This window comes from Anomaloglossus baeobatrachus, chromosome 6 (assembly GCF_048569485.1).
Source record: "Anomaloglossus baeobatrachus isolate aAnoBae1 chromosome 6, aAnoBae1.hap1, whole genome shotgun sequence".
NCBI classification, from domain to species: Eukaryota; Metazoa; Chordata; class Amphibia; order Anura; family Aromobatidae; genus Anomaloglossus; species Anomaloglossus baeobatrachus.
In genome coordinates, this window is record NC_134358.1 from 487,751,539 (window position 1) to 487,772,854 (window position 21,316).

The 21,316-nt window shown below is 42.4% G+C and overlaps 1 protein-coding gene across 2 annotated transcripts in view; it reads left to right on the plus strand.

The window, feature by feature from the left end:
* Window positions 1-4,167, plus strand: part of SP4 (Sp4 transcription factor) — a 40,696-nt gene extending 36,529 nt beyond the window's left edge. For both annotated transcript variants that reach the window (XM_075315387.1, XM_075315386.1), the window contains exons 5-6: window positions 713-912; window positions 2,924-4,167. In XM_075315387.1, the coding sequence (XP_075171502.1) occupies window positions 713-912; window positions 2,924-3,171 (448 nt within the window). In that variant the 3' untranslated portion in view covers window positions 3,172-4,167. The remainder of the gene's footprint in view (window positions 1-712; window positions 913-2,923) is intronic.
* Window positions 4,168-21,316: the final 17,149 nt, after the last annotated feature.

The window sequence follows — 21,316 nt, forward strand, 5'->3', positions numbered from 1 at the left end:
ACTTTCACTTCCTTTGGAGAAAACCTGACATCTGCATGAAGTGAGATCTGCGACTCCTCTCTGACTTCAGTTATCTGTTTTGTCCAATGGACGTGACCATGACACATCCCATTATCAGTCACTGATCGGCTTCAAGGCTCTAGTGATATAATAATGTCATGCGAGCCTTGGTGCCATTCCAGAGATGTTTGCTCACCGGAGGGGAGTACGGGACGTTATTATTTTACATGGAGGAGTGTAGTATTTAAGAAGGGGTTATCCAAGCGGTGAATAAGCCACTTCAAGCATGTGCTCAATTGGATCAGCAATATAGGTAGAGGTGTGTGTGTGTGTGTGTGTGTGTGTGTGTGTGTGTGTGTGTGTGTGTGTGTGTGTGTGTGTGTGTGAATATAGATGTGATGTTGCGATTATGATACCTGTATATAGTTTGATACTGCCTGTGTAACGTTTTCTACATATCCAGTAGTCATAAGGAAGTAACTAGTTCTTTCTACAGTCTGTGGTTTTCATCTTTATTTTGGGATTATTTTTCTATGCTCTGGATGGTAGAATTTGTACTTACTGCAAACATAAGTCCACGTCTCCATGCTTGGTGAAGCTATGATTATGAATGTTGTTGTTGTTTTTGTTTTTTATTTCTCTCAAGGTGTGTGCCACAATGAACAACTTTACATATTCATCCGTTCCATTTTTATGTATTTGTTTTTCTTAGAGGCAGCAGTGAGCCCGGGAAAAAGAAACAGCATATTTGTCATATTGAAGGTTGTGGAAAGGTCTATGGGAAGACCTCCCATCTGCGAGCCCATCTTCGTTGGCATACTGGAGAAAGACCTTTCGTATGCAACTGGATATTTTGCGGAAAAAGATTCACCAGGAGTGATGAGCTGCAGAGACATAGAAGAACTCACACAGGTACCATGTTTGTTTATCTTAGAAGATCTACTCTATAAAAGCTCAATTTCTCATATGGGAACTATCTCAACCACAAGCAAAGACCTTTTATACTCTGCTAAAGTCACCATCATAATGGCCTACAAATGATATTCTAAGCACATAGAGATTTCTAAAATCTAGATAATAGAGTAAAATACTGATATTTCAGTTCTGAGGTCTGTCTATTCCACTACAGTCATCATGGAGTCTGTTGCGACTTGTAGTCTCTTAAACCTTTGCTTTGATTGTTAGTATGACGCAGGCTTAAGACTTTTGTCATCACATTTCACAATATAAACTGCACATATTAGGCCCGATGAGACTGTTGTTCTTACTTCGAAGTCCGTGTCTAAATGCCTGTTTAATGCTTTTTGAATGTTTTCCCATTTGTTCTTAAAATGATCCTTTAAAATATCAGGAGGGAATCTTTTATAAAAATTTGACATTTTGTCATGTACTTTAAAGTAAGTACACATGCCTCATCAGATCTGTTTTATTATATATGCAATACTTTGAAATCAGATGGCAGTGGTGTTCTCTAAAGTTTACCAGCCACCAGGATTTGCACATATAAAGTAAAGACAGTGCCATACTGGCGCTATGATGGTGAATAACATTTTACCTTCACTTTCCAAACTGGATGTTTCATTGCAGTAAAACGTTCTATCAAAGTTTCAGAAATCAGTGCAGCAGAGCGGGCCTATGGGGGTTGGGTCTTCCTTTATTATGCCCCCCGTCTCAGTGATTATAATTATAGCCAGCACATGCCAGTATGCAACTGGAGTATTTCAGCCACTTCAGTGAAATGGCGCCAGAGTCTGCATCTGTGCATACCGCTATCTCCGGCGTCATCTTATTGATGATACTGTCCTCTGACTTGTGACACGTCAGATGCTCGTTCTGAGGACTGAGCATGTGCCTTCTCACCCCCAGGTAAACACTGCAGGAGCACACGCGGTCACAACACAAATGGAGGCCTTCTACACCACCCCTCACACTCTCCACCCCCGCCCCCAACAGCAGCTCACCACACAAACAAGCTGATGGGATGGTTCAGAGGATGACATTTTTCTTAGACTGAGCATCCGACGCGTCACAAGCCGGAGGATGGCATCATCAATAAGATGGTGGTATACGCAAGTGCCAGTTTTGGCACTATTTTTTTTAAATGACTGATCTACTTCAGTTGTAAACTGTGCATGCGCTGGCCATATTCATTATCGCGGTGACTGGGGGGGATTCTATTTACATAGAGGCCATGAAACTACACAGGGGAGGAATAATAAAGGAAGACCCCCCCAACTACATGGTTCTGCCCCGTTTCACACACCAATCAACGGCTGGACTGATTTCTGCAATTTCATAAAACATTTTACTGCAATAAAACATCCAATCTGGAAAGTGAAGGTAGGATTTTATTCACCAACCTAACGCCAGTATGGCACTGACTTTACTTTATTAGTGAAAATCCTGGTGGTTGGTTTCGTTTAAAGATGTCTAAACACTATGAATCATTTCCAAAAATGAAAGTTTGTGTGAAGCAATTTAGCTGAAAGAAGGGAGTTTAAAGGGGTAATCTCAAGGTTGGTTGGTGGATAACTTCACGACCACTTGGAGGCCTACTGCTGGGAATCCCACCGAACCCAAGAACTAGGATGGTTCAGAGCACTGTGTGACTGTAGCAGTGGTCAATCATGCACACTTCTGCTTCATTCATTCTTAATCCGACAATAAGAGATTGTCAAATGCAGCACTCAGCTGGTCTTCCTCATACTCATGAGAATGAATGGAGCGGCAGTGGGTATGATTGACGATCGCTCAGTTCTCGGGATCATTAGTGGTTTCCTTTCAGCGATTCGGAACTTAATAGGGCCAGGTTCTGGTGCTGACTAATCAGCATCATTTGTTAATAACTTGGTTTTTCATGACTGCACTCATTTATGGATATATGGAAGCCTTTTATTCAAAGAAGGTTTGTTTTTATTTTCAGGTGAAAAACGTTTTGAGTGTCCGGAATGTTCCAAGAGATTCATGAGGAGTGATCATCTCTCCAAACACGTGAAGACCCACCAAAACAAAAAGGGAGGTGGAACGGCATTGGCTATTGTAACCGCAGGGGACCTGGATGCGTCTGTCACCGGAGTCCTTGGTTCCCCAAGAATTGTTACAGTTGCAGCCATTTCTCAAGATTCTAATCCAGCCACCCCAAATGTTTCCACAAACATAGATGAATTTTGAACAATGTCATGAAATATTATTTTTTTTTTTGCCACCACACTTAAATTTACGGATTTACAGAGTTGTGAACTATTCTGTAGAATACCTTTCGGAGGTAATAATGTTTTTGTTCCTTTTAAATATTCCAAGAATAGAGGGATAAAGCTAATGCAGATGAAGCTGTGAATAATATCCATTTTCTATTATTAGACAATAGAAAGCGAAGATATTTTATCTGTATCATGTATTCTACATTTTGTAAAAAGCCTTCAAGTTTTAATGAGTTTTCATTCATCTTCCTCTCAAGAAACCCGAGGTTTCACGATGAGCCACATAATTAAATGAATACCGATAGACTCGGGGCCACTAATATATTACAAACTCTTGTTTGTAATTGGCCATACAATCAGTTTGTATTTATGGTAGCAAACATTAGTCTGCAGTCACCTTTACAAAGAAGTAATTTTGTACGGAGATCTGATATTTAAACAAAATTTTCAGAAAATCTTATTTATATAGATGTAATGTTAAAATGATGCAAGCTGCATATAGTTTGATGCTACCTGACGTTGAATTTGCTGTTTCTTGTGTAACATTTTGTACATAGCCACTAGTCATCAGAAACTAAATGGTTCTTTCCACATTCCATGGTTTTAGTTTTTATTTTATGCTTTTTTTTTTTTTTTTTTTTTTTTATATATGATCTGGTTTGGTAGAATTTAGTATATATCACATCATATGAGGAGCAAAGACTTGATTGACAGAGTGAGATTAATCATATGTGTAATCATATGTGTTTAACAACCTCAAATAATCCTTGTTTATGTGATAAACTTCCAAAAAATGTCTTGCAAATTGCAATTTCTAGAAGCACAACATAATGTAAATCAGCATATATTCTTTATAACATATGGAAGGTCGCCTGCATATGTTCACTTTGTTTTCAAGTAATTTTAACAGGTAATGCAATTAATTTATATATATATATATATATATATATATATATATATATATATATATATATATATATATATATATATATATATATATATATATATAATTCACAAGGGTTAGTGGGTTATTAGAGAGCCATATATAAAAACTGTAAAAAACAAAAAAACAAAAACTAAAATATAAAAAATGTCTTCATCGCCAAATTTTTTTTAAAAGGGAACCTGTCACCCGATTTGGTGACTATAAGCTGTGGCCATTACCAGTGAGCTCTTATACACAGCGTTCTAGAATACTGTATTTAAGAGCCCAGGGCCTGCTGTATAACATATAAAACACTTCTATAATACTCACCTAAGGCTAGTTTCACACATCTGGCTTTTTGCCGGTTTGCAGGATTTTGGCGCACTCCAGTACAGTGTATACAGTACAATGGCAGTACAACAAGCTCCGGTCACATGCTGTCATGTGACCGGAGCATGTGACCTGTAAGTTGCCGCGCTGCCATTGTACTGTATCGCACTGTACTGGAATCCACCGAATCTGGCAAACCGGCGAAAAGCCGGATGTGTGAAACTATCCTAAGGGGCGGTCCGGTCCAATGGGTGTTGCTGCTCCAGTTTGGCGCCTCCTCTCTGCTGCGATCTCTGTCCTCCTTCAACCCAGCCCAGTATTGATTATGCGTCTACGTTAATCACACAGACTGACACTGCGGTCCTGTGCAGGCATACTTTGATCTACCCTGTTGGGGGCAGATGGAAGTCCTGTAATATGCCGGCGCAAGGAAAGGTTAAAGACCGCCCGTGCTTGCGCACTATAATACTTTGATTTCCCCTGAGCAGGGCAGATCAAAGTGCTCCTGCGCAGGACTTCCAATGCCGGCTAGTGTGCATGACGTAGGCCGCGTCATGCACACGGGCCTCAGAAGAAAGAGGATAACGTCGGACTAGAGAGAAAAGGCGCCGGATTGGAGAGCAGCGATACTCATCGGACCGGACTGCCCCTTAGGTGAGTATTTTATAAAAGTGTTTGTACTTCACAGCGGCCTGTGCTCTTATATACGGCATTCTGTAATGCCGTATATAAGAGCCTACTGGTGGTAGCCCCAGCTTAGATGCCAAATCTGGTGACAGGTGCCCTTTAAACAGGCAGAGCTGGTGCATAGGACAGGTTTTATATGCGTCGTGTTTTTTTGGGTAGGTGGGTATGTTTGTTTTCTCAATACAAGCCAACACACAACTGCACAAAAATAAAGGATTGGGGAGTGTTTTCAAACTACACTGGCAGATTTACTATCCTAAACTTGGATCACAGTCTCTAAAAATATACAACGAACTTCTCAAAGTGGCTCATGTAGTTTGATAAATTGGCTTAATCTCTAGACTGTCGGGTCCAAGCCTACCCAACCTACTAGTTGGCTTACTTTACGCTATATTTCTGGTAAATGTTTGGGGCACTGTGTTGCATTTTTGACTACACTCGAGTTCTTAAAAGCCCCTTTCCATTCCGCTAAGCCATACTCCCTTATTGAGTTGAAAGAAGTCTCTAGGACATATAGATTTTTCCAACCCTGTCCCTTTGTGTGACTTGGACATATAAAATAGTCATCCTCAAATTTTCTACTGCATCTTATTTTGTGTGGATATCCAAAGCTGGAAACTTTAATTCTGGACATAAAGTAAATTTAGGAGGGTGAAACTGACCAGATGAAGATTTGCATGTTGCTTTTCTGTAATCATTATACTTACATAGTCATGTCTGAATTCTTGAGACTAAAGATGGCACTTCTAACATCGGGCAAGTGTATGTGCGTGACTGAGTATGTGTATGTAGTTATGTATATACAATATATATAATATACACATTCATATTGTTTTAATATTTCACTGCTCAGCAAATGTAAGTACCATTTGAAAGTTAGACGATGTATTAGACATAGCTCCATAAATACAATATTTATTTATTTTCATAGACCGGAAATCAAATCTCAGTAACTCCACAAAGGTAATAAAGCTTCAACTTATGTACATATTACAGAGCGCTGTGTAATAAAGCTGTTATTTTAGGTTTCTATTAGTTGAAATTGTACTTATGAAATGCACCAAAGTGCATATGTTTAGTTTGCATGTTATTTTTTTTTTTTCATTTCTTTTGAGCACTTAAAGTGAACTTTGATTTAAGAAATTGTTGACATACCAACTCATGGCCAAGCCAGCCTCACCGATACGTGCTAGAAAAATAAGACCTTGGCACTCTAAAAACCCTCCAAACTAAACTGAGACCTGACTATAGATTTGAATGGGGTGGTAACGTGCGCCCATATTTCACCCCTGTTCAGTTTCAACCTGCCATCAATATGTAGCTCACGGGTCTGTAATCTGGGACCATGACACTTCAAGGTTAATTATATTCTTATATTTCAAATTGGCTATCCTGTTCATTACATTAGTTTAGCTAAATACTTGTTTACATTGCCAGCTTTTCTAAAACTAGATTCCACGCTTTTAATTCGTAACATTGACTTAATCTGCTTTAAGGCAGATGATGTTGTATGTTCTAAAGCGTAAACCTACGGCGAGTTTACTAGGAACCAATAGTAGAGGTGGCTCACTACTCTGCAGTAGTGGCCACCTCTCTGTAAAACTGATAAGGGAGGCTTTTTCTAAATAACTCGATCAGCGAATTCTTCCTGTGAGCGATGCTATTGCGGTCCGCTCATACCCATGCAGTGCCCCCCCCCCTCTCCCAGGGCTCCATGACCTCTGGGATCTGGTGATGTCACATCAACTTCCAGTTGACCTGACATCACCGCAGCCAGCCCCAGTCTTACTGAGTGACTGAGCTGTGGGCAGAGTTTTACCACTAATCAAAGCCCAGCATCTCTCCTGCTTGTGGCGCTCAGTGGTGAAGGAGAGCCCACGCACGGTGCTGGGCAGGGATGAGCAGTGAAACTGGGGCAGGCTGCAGTGATGTCAGGTCAACTGGAAGTTGAGGTGACATCACTGGATCCCAGAGGTCACGAAGGTAGGGGGGGAAGTCACCGCATTCGGATGAGCGGACTGCTATAGCGTCACTCACAGGCAGAATTTGCTGATCAAGGTATTTAGAAAAGGCTTTCCCTATCGGTTTTACAGGGATGTGGTCACTATTTTAGAGTAGTGAACCACCTTTTGAATCACTTCTAGTATATAATGTAGACAGTAAATTGTTCCTCAACAACAAAATGCCAATTGTCTAAGAGCAACTATGCCAGCATCATACAGGCCACCAGGTAAAGTCATTGCATTGTATAGGCCGCAGTCCTGTAAATATTGTATCCGAAGATAAATGGCACTCCTCACAATAGGTGAGAACAATGCTTAGAAATATTTTAAAAGCCTAAAATGTTAAAGGGGGTAATCCGGCCCCACTTCTTTCCACATCAGGTGGTCGTGTCTACACATTTCTGCCGGCTCGCGAACCTTTCTTATTCATTAGGGGTCATATTATCCCTTTTAAGATCTTATTTAAAAAAAAAAAAAAAAATGTATATTCTGTATATCAGAAAGATCAAAATCATTAGTTATATTTACAAAAATGGAAGAATTGTAAATCTAATTTTCTAAAGTGAATTAAAATTGAATCTGTGCATTTTTAGCGGGAAAAGGAAAAAAAACTTTGACCATCTAGAATGGCATTTCATAAGGCTCGAACTGCGGTGGGTTTATTGGATGTCTATACTCTCAAGATGCTTGTGTACCTTGTCTAATTTGATGTCATTTCACTGTCTACCCTTATGCCACTGTTTTATATAAACCTCTATTTGTTCAAGTATATTTATCATGTTTAGGATATCAGTGTTATTTTTTTTTCCAGTGTAATTGCGTAGTTGTCATGTGGATGTGCTGCAGAAATTTGCTTTAGAAATTTAACTTATTTATCACCTTTTTTCTGCTGTAGGATGAAAGTTCATTTTGTCACACTTGAGGAAGCATGCTTGGTCCAACGTTTCAATTTTAAGCTTTTTATTGCAACAATATTTGTATTTAATTTCAATGCCTTCTGTGCATGTCAAAGGGTGAGCACTTACACTGATAATACTATATATATGTTAATATATAGATATGCACCAGATATTCAATTGGACACCATTTTTGAAAATTAGAATACATGTTTTGGAAGGGATGTTTTTTTTTAGAGCCTATTGTACATTTTTCAAGGGGGAAATAAGTGGAAACAATCGTTTCCCTTTACATTTTGCCAGCATAGCCTCTAACTTGTCATTTTTACAGTGCTGATTTGTATGAACTTTTGTTCTTTATTGTGGATTTGGAAATAAAATTATGTGAAATTTGTTGTCCAAAATGCTTTTGTATGGCTGTGATTTTTCAGGGTAAAATCAAATCTTGTTTTGTATAAGTAATGTGTTAATGCAACTTGCAACCAATCATAAATGTACAAAGATTAATGAAAAGACTTTTAGGTTTAAGCAACTTTTTTTTATTTTTGGCGGATTGATATTTTTTTTTTTAATGTCTGTCTATTGGTGGCATTTTCTTAGTTATAGATTTTCTCGTAAACTCCCCAATATATTATCCTTTTTATCATGTAAATAAAGTATATTTGACGACCTGCCTCTTATAGGCTTTTTGTAACTCTCACCAGTGTTGGGGCAAGCAGTAGTAGGAGTGGACCCATTGGACCACAGGGCTTACCCTGACGTGGGAATGGCTTGACCACCAGGTGCCACTCCTGGAGTAGTGTCCAGGACTGTGGCAGCTGAGCCCCCCCCCCCCTTCCCCCGGGGCAGGGAATGAAAGGATTGAACACAGGTGCAGGTGGGTACAGATTCTAGTGTGAGTGGGTTCAGCCAGGTTGGCTGAGGCAGACAGGACAGCTTGAGCAGACAGGTACAGTTGGCATGGCAGAGTCAGACAGGTATGGGAAGGCGGACCCAGGTATAGATGACAGGACCTGACAAAAAGCTAGCAGACGGGTGTACTGACTAACTGAAGGCATTGCGCAGGCACCTCCCCTAGTGGGAGGATGCCTTAAGTACCTAGTGCTGCTCAGCCATAGGCTGAGAGGAACGTCCGGGAACTGGCATGCACCCTAATCGCATTCCCAGGGGACCTGTGTGGTGTGTACAGGCCCCAGGAGGAGGAGGCAACAGAGGAGCACATGGACGACCATGGGAGTGCAGGGAGGATGCAGGCTGATCGCGGCAGTGAGTGAGTTGAAACCAGGGTAGCGCAGGGACGCTGGCTCTACACTTTTTTGTAGATTAGAACATATTTTATCCCAACTGTAATGCTATGTTAATCGCTATTGTCGTTATTGGGGTTGTCTGAAGTTCATAAATGGGAAAAAACTACAAAGTGCTTGTAAAAATGAGCAACTGCGCAGTTTACCACTTATAAATTTTCTTTGTTCTCCCTCCTTCCTTTCAAAAAGGATTTTTAATTTTATAGTATACAGTTCTTGCCTTGGTTACTAGCCACCCTGCTGTACCAACCTAGCAGGACACCTAGGCTAGGAGCGTGTGGCATGAGCAGACTATGCTTTAAAGCCTGCTTGCGCTGCTCTGAAGATGGCTGGATTCGGTCAGCATCAGTCACCCTGCACTTCTCCCATGTTGCAGGGGGAGCCTGGGAAAAAGGACTGTTCAGACCAGTAACATGGTCTGCCACTGGTTCGAACGGTCAATCCTCGGGAGAAGCCAGTCCCCAACAAAGTAGGGATCAAGTGAGCGCCTTAATCTACATCTTAAGACAACCACTTTTAAAACACCATTTTTAAGACTTCTCACAAATTTGGAGCAGAAGCCACATATCACGGATTTGCCTAATTCTGGTGGTAAGGGTACGCTCACACGAGCGTGAAAAACGGACGAGTGCAATGCGAGAAAATCTCGCATTGCACTCTGACCAAAGCTAGTCAATAAGGGAGAGCAGTTGGTCAGCTTTTCTCGCATCCAGATTCTGGATGCGAAAAAAGCTGCAGCATGCTGCGATTTTCTGCTACAGCCGTATCCCTCGCACCCATTCAAGTGAATGGATGCGAGCGATACATCGGACTGCACTTGGATGTTATCCCAGTGCAGTGTGATATATGCACAGGCTGACAATGGAGGAGATGGGGGGGATTAAGCCCTCCCTCTCCTCCGTAGCGCCCGCCTTCAACTTTACAGGCGCATGACACTCGCCTCACGCTCGCAGCAGAGCCTGAGTCGGTGGTCATTAGCGTATCGCATCCGATGCTCTTGCATCGGATTCCATACGCTAGTGTGAGTCCAGCCTAATACTGTAGAATGTGTGGTGGTGGACTGTTTCAGCAAGTTGGTTCATTTGATTTCTCTATGATTTAAGATTTCAACTATATTGTTTATCTCTCACTTCACTAAACTACATGGTGTTCCTAAAAACATTATTTGCAATGGAGGGGTTCAGTTTATGGCTAGCTTTTTGCATAGCTTTTGCTCCAGGTTAGGAATTTAAGCTTTCGTTCTCATCATCCTGAGACTAATGGTCAGATGGACGTAATGAACCAAGATTATCGAAGTTGTTTTGTTTCATCTAATTTAGAGGACTGGGTGTATTATTTTTTTTTTTTTCTTCTGGAAGAGTGCGCTCTCAATAACCGCAGCTCTACTGCTACTGGTACCGCACCTTTTTTTGTTGTTTGTAGGGTTTTTCATTCAGTTTTTGGTAATTTTTCTAATTTGCAGTTAACTGTCCCAGAAGAGAAAGATATTCTCGTTTGATTTAAGGTCTGAATAGAAGTTACATAGTTACTTAGGTTGAAAAAAAGATCTAGGTCCATCTAGTTCAACCTTCTTCCCACAGTTCTACATTTTGTCCCCAAGTCATTAATAACCAACAATGTTATGTGTACTGAAGTTGAAAAAGGTCTTTTGATATCTTACAATCAGACGAAGAGAACTGCAAACCGCAGATGGAGGGCTTCTTTCTTTAACTCATTCACAACCGAGTGTGTAATGGTACGTCCTAAATTATGAAAGGGCGATTACCACAGACTGCTGCGGTGAGCCAGTGGTGATCCCCGCACATCTACTGATTTGTGCAGCAGACGTGTGTCTCACAGGCGCAGGTGGATCCATGATCCACTCGCGTCTGTTAACCCCTTTAAATCGTGCTGTCAAAATGTGACAATGCAATTTAAAGCGCCGCAGTGAGGAACACGTCTTTCCCTTCCTCCATCGGAGGCCTCAAGATACGATCACGAAGAGCCAATGGTTGTCATGGTAGCACAGGGTCATGTGATGACTCCTGTCACTATCATGATGTAGATCCAGCTGGCTGTAACAGTAACGCAGCATTTCTCCTGATCTAGAGAAATTTATAAGCGATCAGACTGCTGATCCTTATAGTCCCCTAGGGGACTACTAGTAAAATTAAAAGAAAAAAAAAAATTTTTTAAAAAAAAATAAACTAAAATTCAAATCACCCCTCATTCGCCCTATTGAAAATTTAAAGGGTTAGAAAAAGAAAAATATACACATTTGGTATCGCTGCATTCAGAAACGACTGCTCTATCAATTTATAAAACCAATTAATCTGATTGGAATATTTTTGGCGCTACGCTGTTTACCAAACGTCAAAGCTATTTTTTTTGTGCAAAATGCATTAACGGGCAATCAAAAGGTAGCATCTGTGCAAAAATGGTACTATTAAAAAAAGTTATGTTGAGACGCAAAAAATAAGCCATCACTGAGCCCCATATCACGAAAAATGAGAACATTACGGGTCGTAAAAAATGGCACAAAAAGTGCGCCACTTTTTTGGACAAACTTCTGAATTTTTTTTAACCCCCTTAGATAAAAGTACACTTATTCATGTTTGTCTACGAACTCGGACCGACCTGAGGCGTCACACCGACACATCAGTTTTATCACATAGTGAAAACGGTGAATAAAATACCTCCAAAACAATTGCGCAATTGCTTTTTTTTTTTTTTGCAATTTTTCCGCACTTAGAATTTTGTTGCCGGTTTCTAGTACACTATATGGTAAAACTTATGGTTTAATTTAAAAGTACAGCTTGTCAAGGAAAAAACAAGCCCTCACATGGCGAGATTGACGGAAAAATAAAAAAGTTACGACTCGGAAGAAGGTGAGCAAAAAACAAAAAATGGAAAATCACCTGCTGGGGAAGGGGTTAAGAAGGTTTCCCAAGAAAAGAGAAACTGCATCATCCAACTCGTTAATACCTGTGTATCAGACAAATAGCTAAACTGCATCATGGGAGCACCATGACAGTTGTAAGAACACGACATGAAGCCCATCCATCCATTCCAAAGCCAAGAGGTGGATATTCATTCAACGTTCCTGAGTCAACAAGTCAGCTCCTCACAAGGTCTATTAGTTCTGGCATGACAAACACGGGCGTGGAGGTGGATCATATGCTTTGTAATAGTGAGATCACAGACCTCTGTGCAAGCACTGTGCATCACATTTTAAACAAGTCTGGAATGGTGGCCCATAAAAAGTTGAAGAAGGCTCGACTTCAATATCATCATAAGAAGCTTCGACACAAGTCCGCAAAAAAGTATGAAAAGTTGACTGTAGAAGATAGGAAATGGGTAATTTTGAGCAATGAGATGAAAGTCAATAGACTAGGCTCTGATGGGTGCAAATGGGTCTGGAAGAAACAAGAGAAAAAAGAGCTCGTGGATCGAGAAATTGAAGAAATTGTTAAGTTTGGTGGAGGAAGACTGATGATATGGGGTTGTTTCACAGCCAAAGGCATTGGATACTTGATCAGGATTGCTGGTGGTCTTAATGCTGAGCTACATGTGAGTATCCTACAGTATGAGTTACTTTATACACTTGAGTACTATAGGTATGACAAGGATTACATAGTGCTCCAGCAGGATAACATCCTGAAGCATACGTTGGGATTGGCGAAGAAATGGTTCAAAGTCCTCAAACCTCAACCCAATTGAACACTTGAGTAGAAGAAAAAGCTGTATACGTAAACAATTGAGTTTACCAATATGGGAAATGTGTAGAAGAAAACTGGCATACGATTTTTGTCGAGACATGCTTGAATCTTATCAAAAGCATACCTAGAAGGATTCAGGATATTGAAAGCCAAAGGTGGATTTTTAAAACCCTAAGGCTATGTTCACACAGTGCATATTTGGTAAGTGCAAAGATGTAGCATTTTTGGCCCCAAAAAACACACCGGCCGTAAAAACGCATGCGTTTTTGCCGTATTTTTGGCTCGTTTTTTTGCCGCGTTATTGCCGCATTTTGCCCAATGCATTTTTTAAGCCAAATCTATTGACTGGAAGGGCTCAAAAACACTGGATTAACAAAAAGAATTTACATGCTGCATCTTCAAAAACGCAGACAAGAAAAGATTCATAACAGCAAAATAGAAATCTCACAGACTTTGCTGGGGGAAGGAAATGCATACATTTTGGTGCATCTTTGTGACCTCAAAAATGCAACAAAAGATGCACTGTGTGAACTTAGCCTAAGAAAGTGATAGAAATAAAAAATTTTTAGGAGCAAAACAGTTACAATGCAGCGACATGACAAGAATCTGCATAACCAATCATATGCTAAATAGTTGCAAGTCAAATTTATGTATGAGATAGCCAAGATGATTGTCTGTAAAATTATGGTAGTTTTATATTCGAAGCTCTAGTAGATGGTGAGATATGGAGCCTAAAAGGCAACAGTTCAAAACATTGTTACCCTTTTGTTAATCAGTGTATAGTGTCATTTCGTACTGTATAATATCCTCTTATGTATGATGCTATGCTGTACATTTTACTTTTCAATATGTACCCATCCTAGTGCATGGGGGGGATGTGGCAGATACTTTATGTGGGACTGTGGAGTGATATACTATAATGGGGGCTGGGGAGGATATCCTATTGTATTGGGTGCTGTGGGGGACATTATACTGTATGGTGGCTGTGGTGATCATGTGTGAGGTGCATTAGGGGCATCATTGTGTCGGGGGATGTGGGAGACAATATACTATATCTGGCTACGGTTGACATCACACAGTATGGAGGGCTGCGATGTTCCATCATACTGTATGCAGGACATTATATCGTATTGGGGCTGTGGGGCACATAATACTGTATGGTGGCTGTGGTGATCATAATGTGTGAAGGGATGTGGTGACATCATACTGTATGGGGGATGTGGGAGATGAAATACTGTATAGGGGCTGTTGTGGACATCATACTATGTGGGGTCCTGTGATGCCCATCATACTGTGTGGGGGACTGTGATTAACATCAAATTTTGATTTCCTCCAAGCAGGGTAATATTAGTAATGGAGAACTCCATCTTGGGAAGGCGGTAGGGACAGCATGGGCTAGTGTGCTCTGAAATCCCAGGGCTGAATTTCAATGTCAGTCTGGTTCTGGTAAACCACATGTGATCCATTGTTTGTAGAACCATTGACTTATAATGGATAAATTTGATCCAGAATATGAATCACAGTAGTGCATGCTGCGATTTTTTTTTTTTTTTAACTCGCAGACCATGGGCCCGTGTATAAATAATAATAATGTGAGCTAACAAATTGTCTTGCATTGATCGTCTCTTTTTCTGTATGCCACCCATTTTGCAAATAAACAGCACACGGACGTTTAATACGATTATCTGAATTAGTCCTTAGACTAAGCTCAAACACAGTATCTTGTGGGGGTGGGGGGTGGTATCTATGCGGTTTTTCAACATTGCAGCCACCAGTGTTACTTCAGAGTCTATAATAAAATATTTAAATAGAGTTTTGGTTTGTAGCAGTTAAAAAAAATCGCTTTAAGAGCATGATATATTCTACATGTTGTTTAGAAAGCGCAATATGTGATTAATGGGATTGTTGATTAATTAGTTATTAGAACAGAACCAATAAGATGAGACTTTGTTTCCAAGAATACAGAAGCCAGCACAACACAGTGCATTAGCAGATATACTGATAAACCACAGAAAGCTTTTCTGCTTTACATTAAGTTAATTAAATGTTTAAAGGCAAGCCTGTATACAGCATTATAATGATGGCTGATTTCACATTATTTAGGCGCAGGTACTTAGTTTAATCTTTATTCTCTACTCCTGCTAAACAACAAGTTAATCTGCGGTTCTAATGGTCCAGTCACACTAAGCAACTTACCAGCGATCCCAACAACGATAGGGATCGCTGGTAAGTTGCTAGGAGGTCGCTGGTGAGCTGTCACACTGCGACGCTCCAGCGATCCCACCAGCAACCTGACCTGGCAGGGATCGCTGGAGCGTGGCTACACGAGTTGCTGGTGAGCTCACCAGCAACCAGTGACCAGCCCCCAGTCTCCTAGTTACAGCACACATCAGGTTAATTAACCCGATGTGTGCTGCAGCTAAATGTGCACAGAGCAGGGAGCAGCGCACAATGCTTAGCGCTGGCTCCTTGCTCTCCTAGTTACAGCACACATCGGGTTAATTGCCTGATGTGTGCTGCAGCTAAATGTGCACAGAGCAGGGAGCAGCGCACACTGCTTAGTGCTGGCTCCTTGCTCTCCTAGTTACAGCACACATCGGGTTAATTACCTGATGTGTGCTGCAGCTACATGTGCACAGAGCTGGAGCCGGCAGCACAGGCAGTGAGAGCGGAGGAGGCTGCTATCAAAGGTAAATATCGGGTAACCAAGGACAGGGCTTCTTGGTTACCCGATGTTTACATTAGTTACCAGCCTCAGCAGAAGCTGGCTCCCTGCTCACTGCACATTAGTTGTTGCTGTCTCGCTGTCACACACAGCGATCTGTGCTTCACAGCAGGACAGCAACAACTAAAAAATGGCCCAGGACATTCAGCAACAACCAACGACCTCACAGCAGGGGCCAGGTTGTTGCTGGATGTCACACACAGCAACATCGCTAGCAACGTCACAAAAGTTGTTCGTTACCAGCGATGTTGCTAGCGATGTTGCTTAGTGTGACGGGGCCTTAACAAATAATGCTACTCTCTCAAACTGTACAACATGGATGGTGATAAACAGCAGGTCAATAGGCACATTAGGGTGCCTCGTTAGGCTATGTTCATATGCAGCTTTTTTTTTACTGCATTATTTTGCTGCTTTTTATGCACATTAAAGCTGCTTTTTACAGCAGCCATTTCCCAGCTGCAGTATTTTTGAAAACTGCAGCATATACATTCTTACAGTGTTTTTGCAGATATTTTTTCACCTATAGAAAGCAAGAAGAAAATGAAGAACCACAACAAACATTGTTACTGCATTTTTGCTAAATTTTTCATGCCATTTTTGAAGTATTTTTGGTGAAAGTCAATAAATCAAACATGTAAGCCACACTCAAAAAGCGCATCAAAAATGCAAATAAATGAGCATTTTAAATTCTAACATTTAAAAATTTTTAAAGATATTTTTGGAAATGTAAGAAGGTGGATCCTGGCAACTACCGTCCAGTAAGTCTGACATCAGTGATGTGCAAGGTTTGGGTTTTTTTTAGGGCATTTTAAGAGTTGACATGCAGCAATATATTAGAGAGCGTAATATAATAACTGATAACCAGCACGGAGGTAAGTGCAGATCTGGATATTGGTAATGCAGCTGATGTGATTTATTTGGACTAAGCAAAAGCATTTGATACTGTACCACATAATAGCCTTATACTGAAGCTCCAGAAGCAAGGAAAAGGGGAAACTATACGCAGACTGGTAAGGAATTGGCTAAAAGTAAACAACGAGTAGTCATAAATAGTACATTCTCTAATTGGGCTATATTCAGCAGCGGTGTATCGCAGGGGTCTGTGCTAGGCGCAATTATTTTTAATCTCTTTATAAATAACCTTGTGGATGGGATTGAGAGTAAAGTGTCAGATTATGCTGATTACACCAAACTATGTAGGATATTAAAAACCTTGATAGTACAATATTACAAAATGATCTGGATAAGATCTCGGAATAAATCAACACCAAGACATCAGATTTTCAGTAACTGTGAAATTGCAACACCATGAAGGAAAATTGTTGACTTAAGCTGGGGTTACACACTGAGACTTTCTAGCGATCCAACCTGCGATCTCAACCTAGCCGGGATCGCTACAAAGTCTCTGGTGAGCTGTCAAACAGGCAGACCTGGCCAACGACCTAACAGCGATCCGGACCTGCAGAGCGACTAGCTGGTCGTTAGGGACGTGTCAAAAAAGCAGGTGAACTTCACCCGACTTCATTTAATGCCGCGCGGCTGTGTGCCGTGTAAATAAATAAATAATTAAAAAATCTGGCGTGCGGTCCCCCCCTATTTTAATACCAGCCAGATAAAGCCATACGGCTGCAGGCTGGTATTCTCAGGATGGGGAGCTCCACGTTATGGGGAGCCCCCCAGCCTAACAATATCAGTCAGCAGCCGCCCAGAATTGCCGCATACATTAGATGCGACAGATCTGGGACTGTACCCGGCTCTTCCCGATTTGCCCTGGTGCGTTGGCAAATCGGGGTAATAAGGAGTTATTGGCAGCCCATAGCTGCCAATAAGTCCAAGATTAATCATGTCAGGCGTCACCCCGAGAAACCTTCCATGATTAATCTGTAAATTACAGTTAAAAAACACACACCCGAAAAATCCTTTATTAGAAATAAAAAACACTAACAAATTCCCTCATTACCAATTTATTACCCACAACAAAGCCCTCCTTGTCCGGCGTAATCCACGGTCCTCCAGCGTCGCATCCAGCTCTGCTGCATGCAGGTGACAGGAGCAGCAGAAGACACAGCCGCTCCTGTCACCTGCACGCAGCTAATGAAGAGAGCCGTGTGATCGGCTGAGCTGTCACTGAGGTTACCTGGATCCAGCGGTGGATGCAGCGGTGGCCGCGGGTAACCTCAGTGACAGTTCAGCTGATCGCGTTACTCACCTCATTTGCTGGTGATTTCCCCCCCCCTCTCTCATACTCACCGATCCCCGGCGCTGCACGGCTTTCTCACTGCTCCGGCGGCTTTTCCTTTTTTAAAAAAGCCGGCCGCTCATTGAACAATCTCGTATTCCCTGCTTTCCCCGCCCACCGGCAAATGTGATTGGTTGCAGTGAGACACGCCCACACGCTGAGTGACAGCTGTGTCACTGCACCCAATCACAGCAGCCGGTGGGCGTGTCTATACTGTGCAGTAAAATAAATAAATAAATAATTAAAAAATCCGGCGTGCGGTTCCCCCTATTTTAATACCAGCCAGATAAAGCCATACGGCTGCAGGCTGGTATTATCAGGATGGGGAGCCCCACGTTATGGGGAGCCCCCCAGCCTAACAATATCAGTCAGCAGCCGCCCAGAATTGCCGCATACATTAGATGCGACAGTTCTGGGACTGTACCCGGCTCTTCCCGATTTGCCCTAGTGCGTTGGCAAATCGGGGTAATAAGGAGTTATTGGCAGCCAATAGCTGCCAATAAGTCCTAGATTAATCATGTCAGGCGGCTCCCCGAGATTCCTTCCATGATTAATCTGTAAGTGACAGTAAATAAACACACACACCCGAAAAATCCTTTATTAGAAATTAAAAACACAAACACATTCCCTCATTACCAATTTATTACCCACAACAAAGCCCTCCTTGTCCGGCGTAATCCACGGTCCTCCAGCGTCGCATCCAGCTCTGCTGCATGCAGGTGACAGGAGCAGCAGAAGACACAGCTGCTCCTGTCACCTGCACGCAGCTAATGAAGAGAGCCGTGTGATCGGCTGAGCTGTCACTGAGGTTACCTGGATCCAGCGGTGGATGCAGCGGTGGCCGCGGGTAACCTCAGTGACAGCTCAGCTGATCGCGCTACTCACCTCATTTGCTGCGTGGAGCTGACCGGAGCGGCGGTGAGTAGCGCGATCAGCTGAGCTGTCACTGAGGTTACCCGCGGCCACCGCTGCATCCACCGCTGGATCCGGGTAACCTCAGTGACAGCTCAGCCGATCACACGGCTCTCTTCATTAGCTGCGTGCAGGTGACAGGAGCGGCTGTGTCTTCTGCTGCTCCTGTCACCTGCATGCAGCAGAGCTGGATGCGACGCTGGAGGACCGTGGATTACGCCGGACAAGGAGGGCTTTGTTGTGGGTAATAAATTGGTAATGAGGGAATTTGTTAGTGTTTTTTATTTCTAATAAAGGATTTTTCGGGTGTGTGTTTTTTAACTGTAATTTACAGATTAATCATGGAGGGTGTCTCATAGACGCCTGACATGATTAATCTAGGACTTATTGGCAGCTATGGGCTGCCAATAACTCCTTATTACCCCGATTTGCCAACGCACCAGGGCAAATTGGGAAGAGCCGGGTACAGTCCCAGAACTGTCGCATCTAATGTATGCGGCAATTCTGGGCGGCTGCTGACTAATATTGTTAGGCTGGGGGGCTCCCCATAACGTGGAGCTCCCCATCCTGAGAATACCAGCCTTTAGCCGTATGGCTTTATCTGGCTGGTATTAAAATTGGGGGGGACCTCACGCCGGATTTTTTAATTATTTATTTATTTATTTATTTTACTGCACAGTATAGACACGCCCACCGGCTGCTGTATTTGGGTGCAGTGACACAGCTGTCACTCAGCGTGTGGGCGTGTCTCACTGCAACCAATCATATTTTCCGGTGGGCGGGGAAAAGCAGGGAATACGAGATTGTTTAATGAGCGGCCGGCTTTTTCAAAAAAGGAAAAGCCGCTGGAGCAGAGTGAACGCCGTGCAGCGCCGGTGATCGGGGATCGGTGAGTATGAGAGAGGGGGGGACACTTCAGTCACTCGGGGGATTAGCGGTCACCGGTCAATCCTTCACCGGTGACCGCTAATCAGGACGCTACACAGACAGAGCCGCGGAGTCGCTGTAAAGTCCCCTTTACACACTGAAACTTGCTAGCGATGCATGCTGCACAGCGGGAAACAAAGGACCTAGGAATGGTCCTGAACGATTTGTAGCGATCACAACTTCACATCAGGGGCCAGGTCGCTGATAGGTTTCACACACTGCAATGTCGCTGGGGAGGTCGCTGTAACGTCACAAAACCGGTGATGTTACAGCGATGTCGTTTGCGATGTTGCAGTGTGTAAACCCAGCTTTATGGAAATCATAGGATGGATAGACGTGTTAATGATATGCAAATGAGGAAAAAGTGAAATAAAACATTCAAAACAATCTCAATTTATTCAGTATCGTTTCAAGTATGAGCAGAAGGCTCAGAAATCCCTGCACTTACACTCCTTGGCAACTATCAATGAAATTATCAATGGTTGTATGAGGAATAGTGGGACCAGGGGCTAGACGCTTTGATTTGGGGCCTGTGCCCTCAAATCATAAGTGCTTTGCTGTGGATTTCTAGTGCTGTGATTTTCAATTTTAAATGCGTTTTATTACACTTGTGTAACTAAGGAGTGTTGCTACGTTGAATCCTCAGTGCGCTCTGATTTCCTTCTCCATCTCGGCTTTTGCGGCATTGGTTGTAGTGTGTACCTCCTACATTCATAGCTCTTCCTTCCAACTCATCCAGTCTGCCACCAGTTTTGACATTGCCTCCTTCTCCCTGCACACGTCCAGCCTGTGCAGAATGGGATCTGCACACTCACAGCTGGAATAAGAAGTCACAGCTGTGCAGGATCTCACTGACCCCAAGACTCTAACCAGAACATTACGGCTGGGAATGTGTCACATTGTTTAGAACAGTAATGACAGGAGGCAGCAGTTAGAGATTACAAGGGGTGATTTACATACTGTGATCCTGAACTCTATGGCTTGTGACTATCCATCTTCCTCTTGATTACATTCCAGAGGTTTTCATTGGGGTTCAGGTCTGGAGATTTGGCTGGCCATGACAGGGTTTTGATGTAGTGGTCCTTCATCCACACATTGATTGACCTAGCTGTGTGGCGTGGTGCATTGTCCTGCTGGAAAAAAACAGTCCTTAGAGTTTGGGAACATTGCCTGAGCAGAAGGAAGCAACTATTTTTCCAGGATAACCTTGTTTGCAGCTTGATTCATATGTCCTTCGCAAAGCTTAATCTGCCCAATTCCAGCCTTGCTGAAGCATCCCCAGATCATCACCGATCCTCCACCAAATTTCACAGTGGGTGCAAGACACTGTCTTGTACGCCTCTCCAGGTCTCCGTCTAACCATTAGACGATAAGGTGGTGTGCAAAGCTGAAAATTAGACTCATAAGAGAAGATAACCTTACTCCAGTCCTCTATCGTCCAATTTGGAAGATTAAATTGTAAGTGGAAAC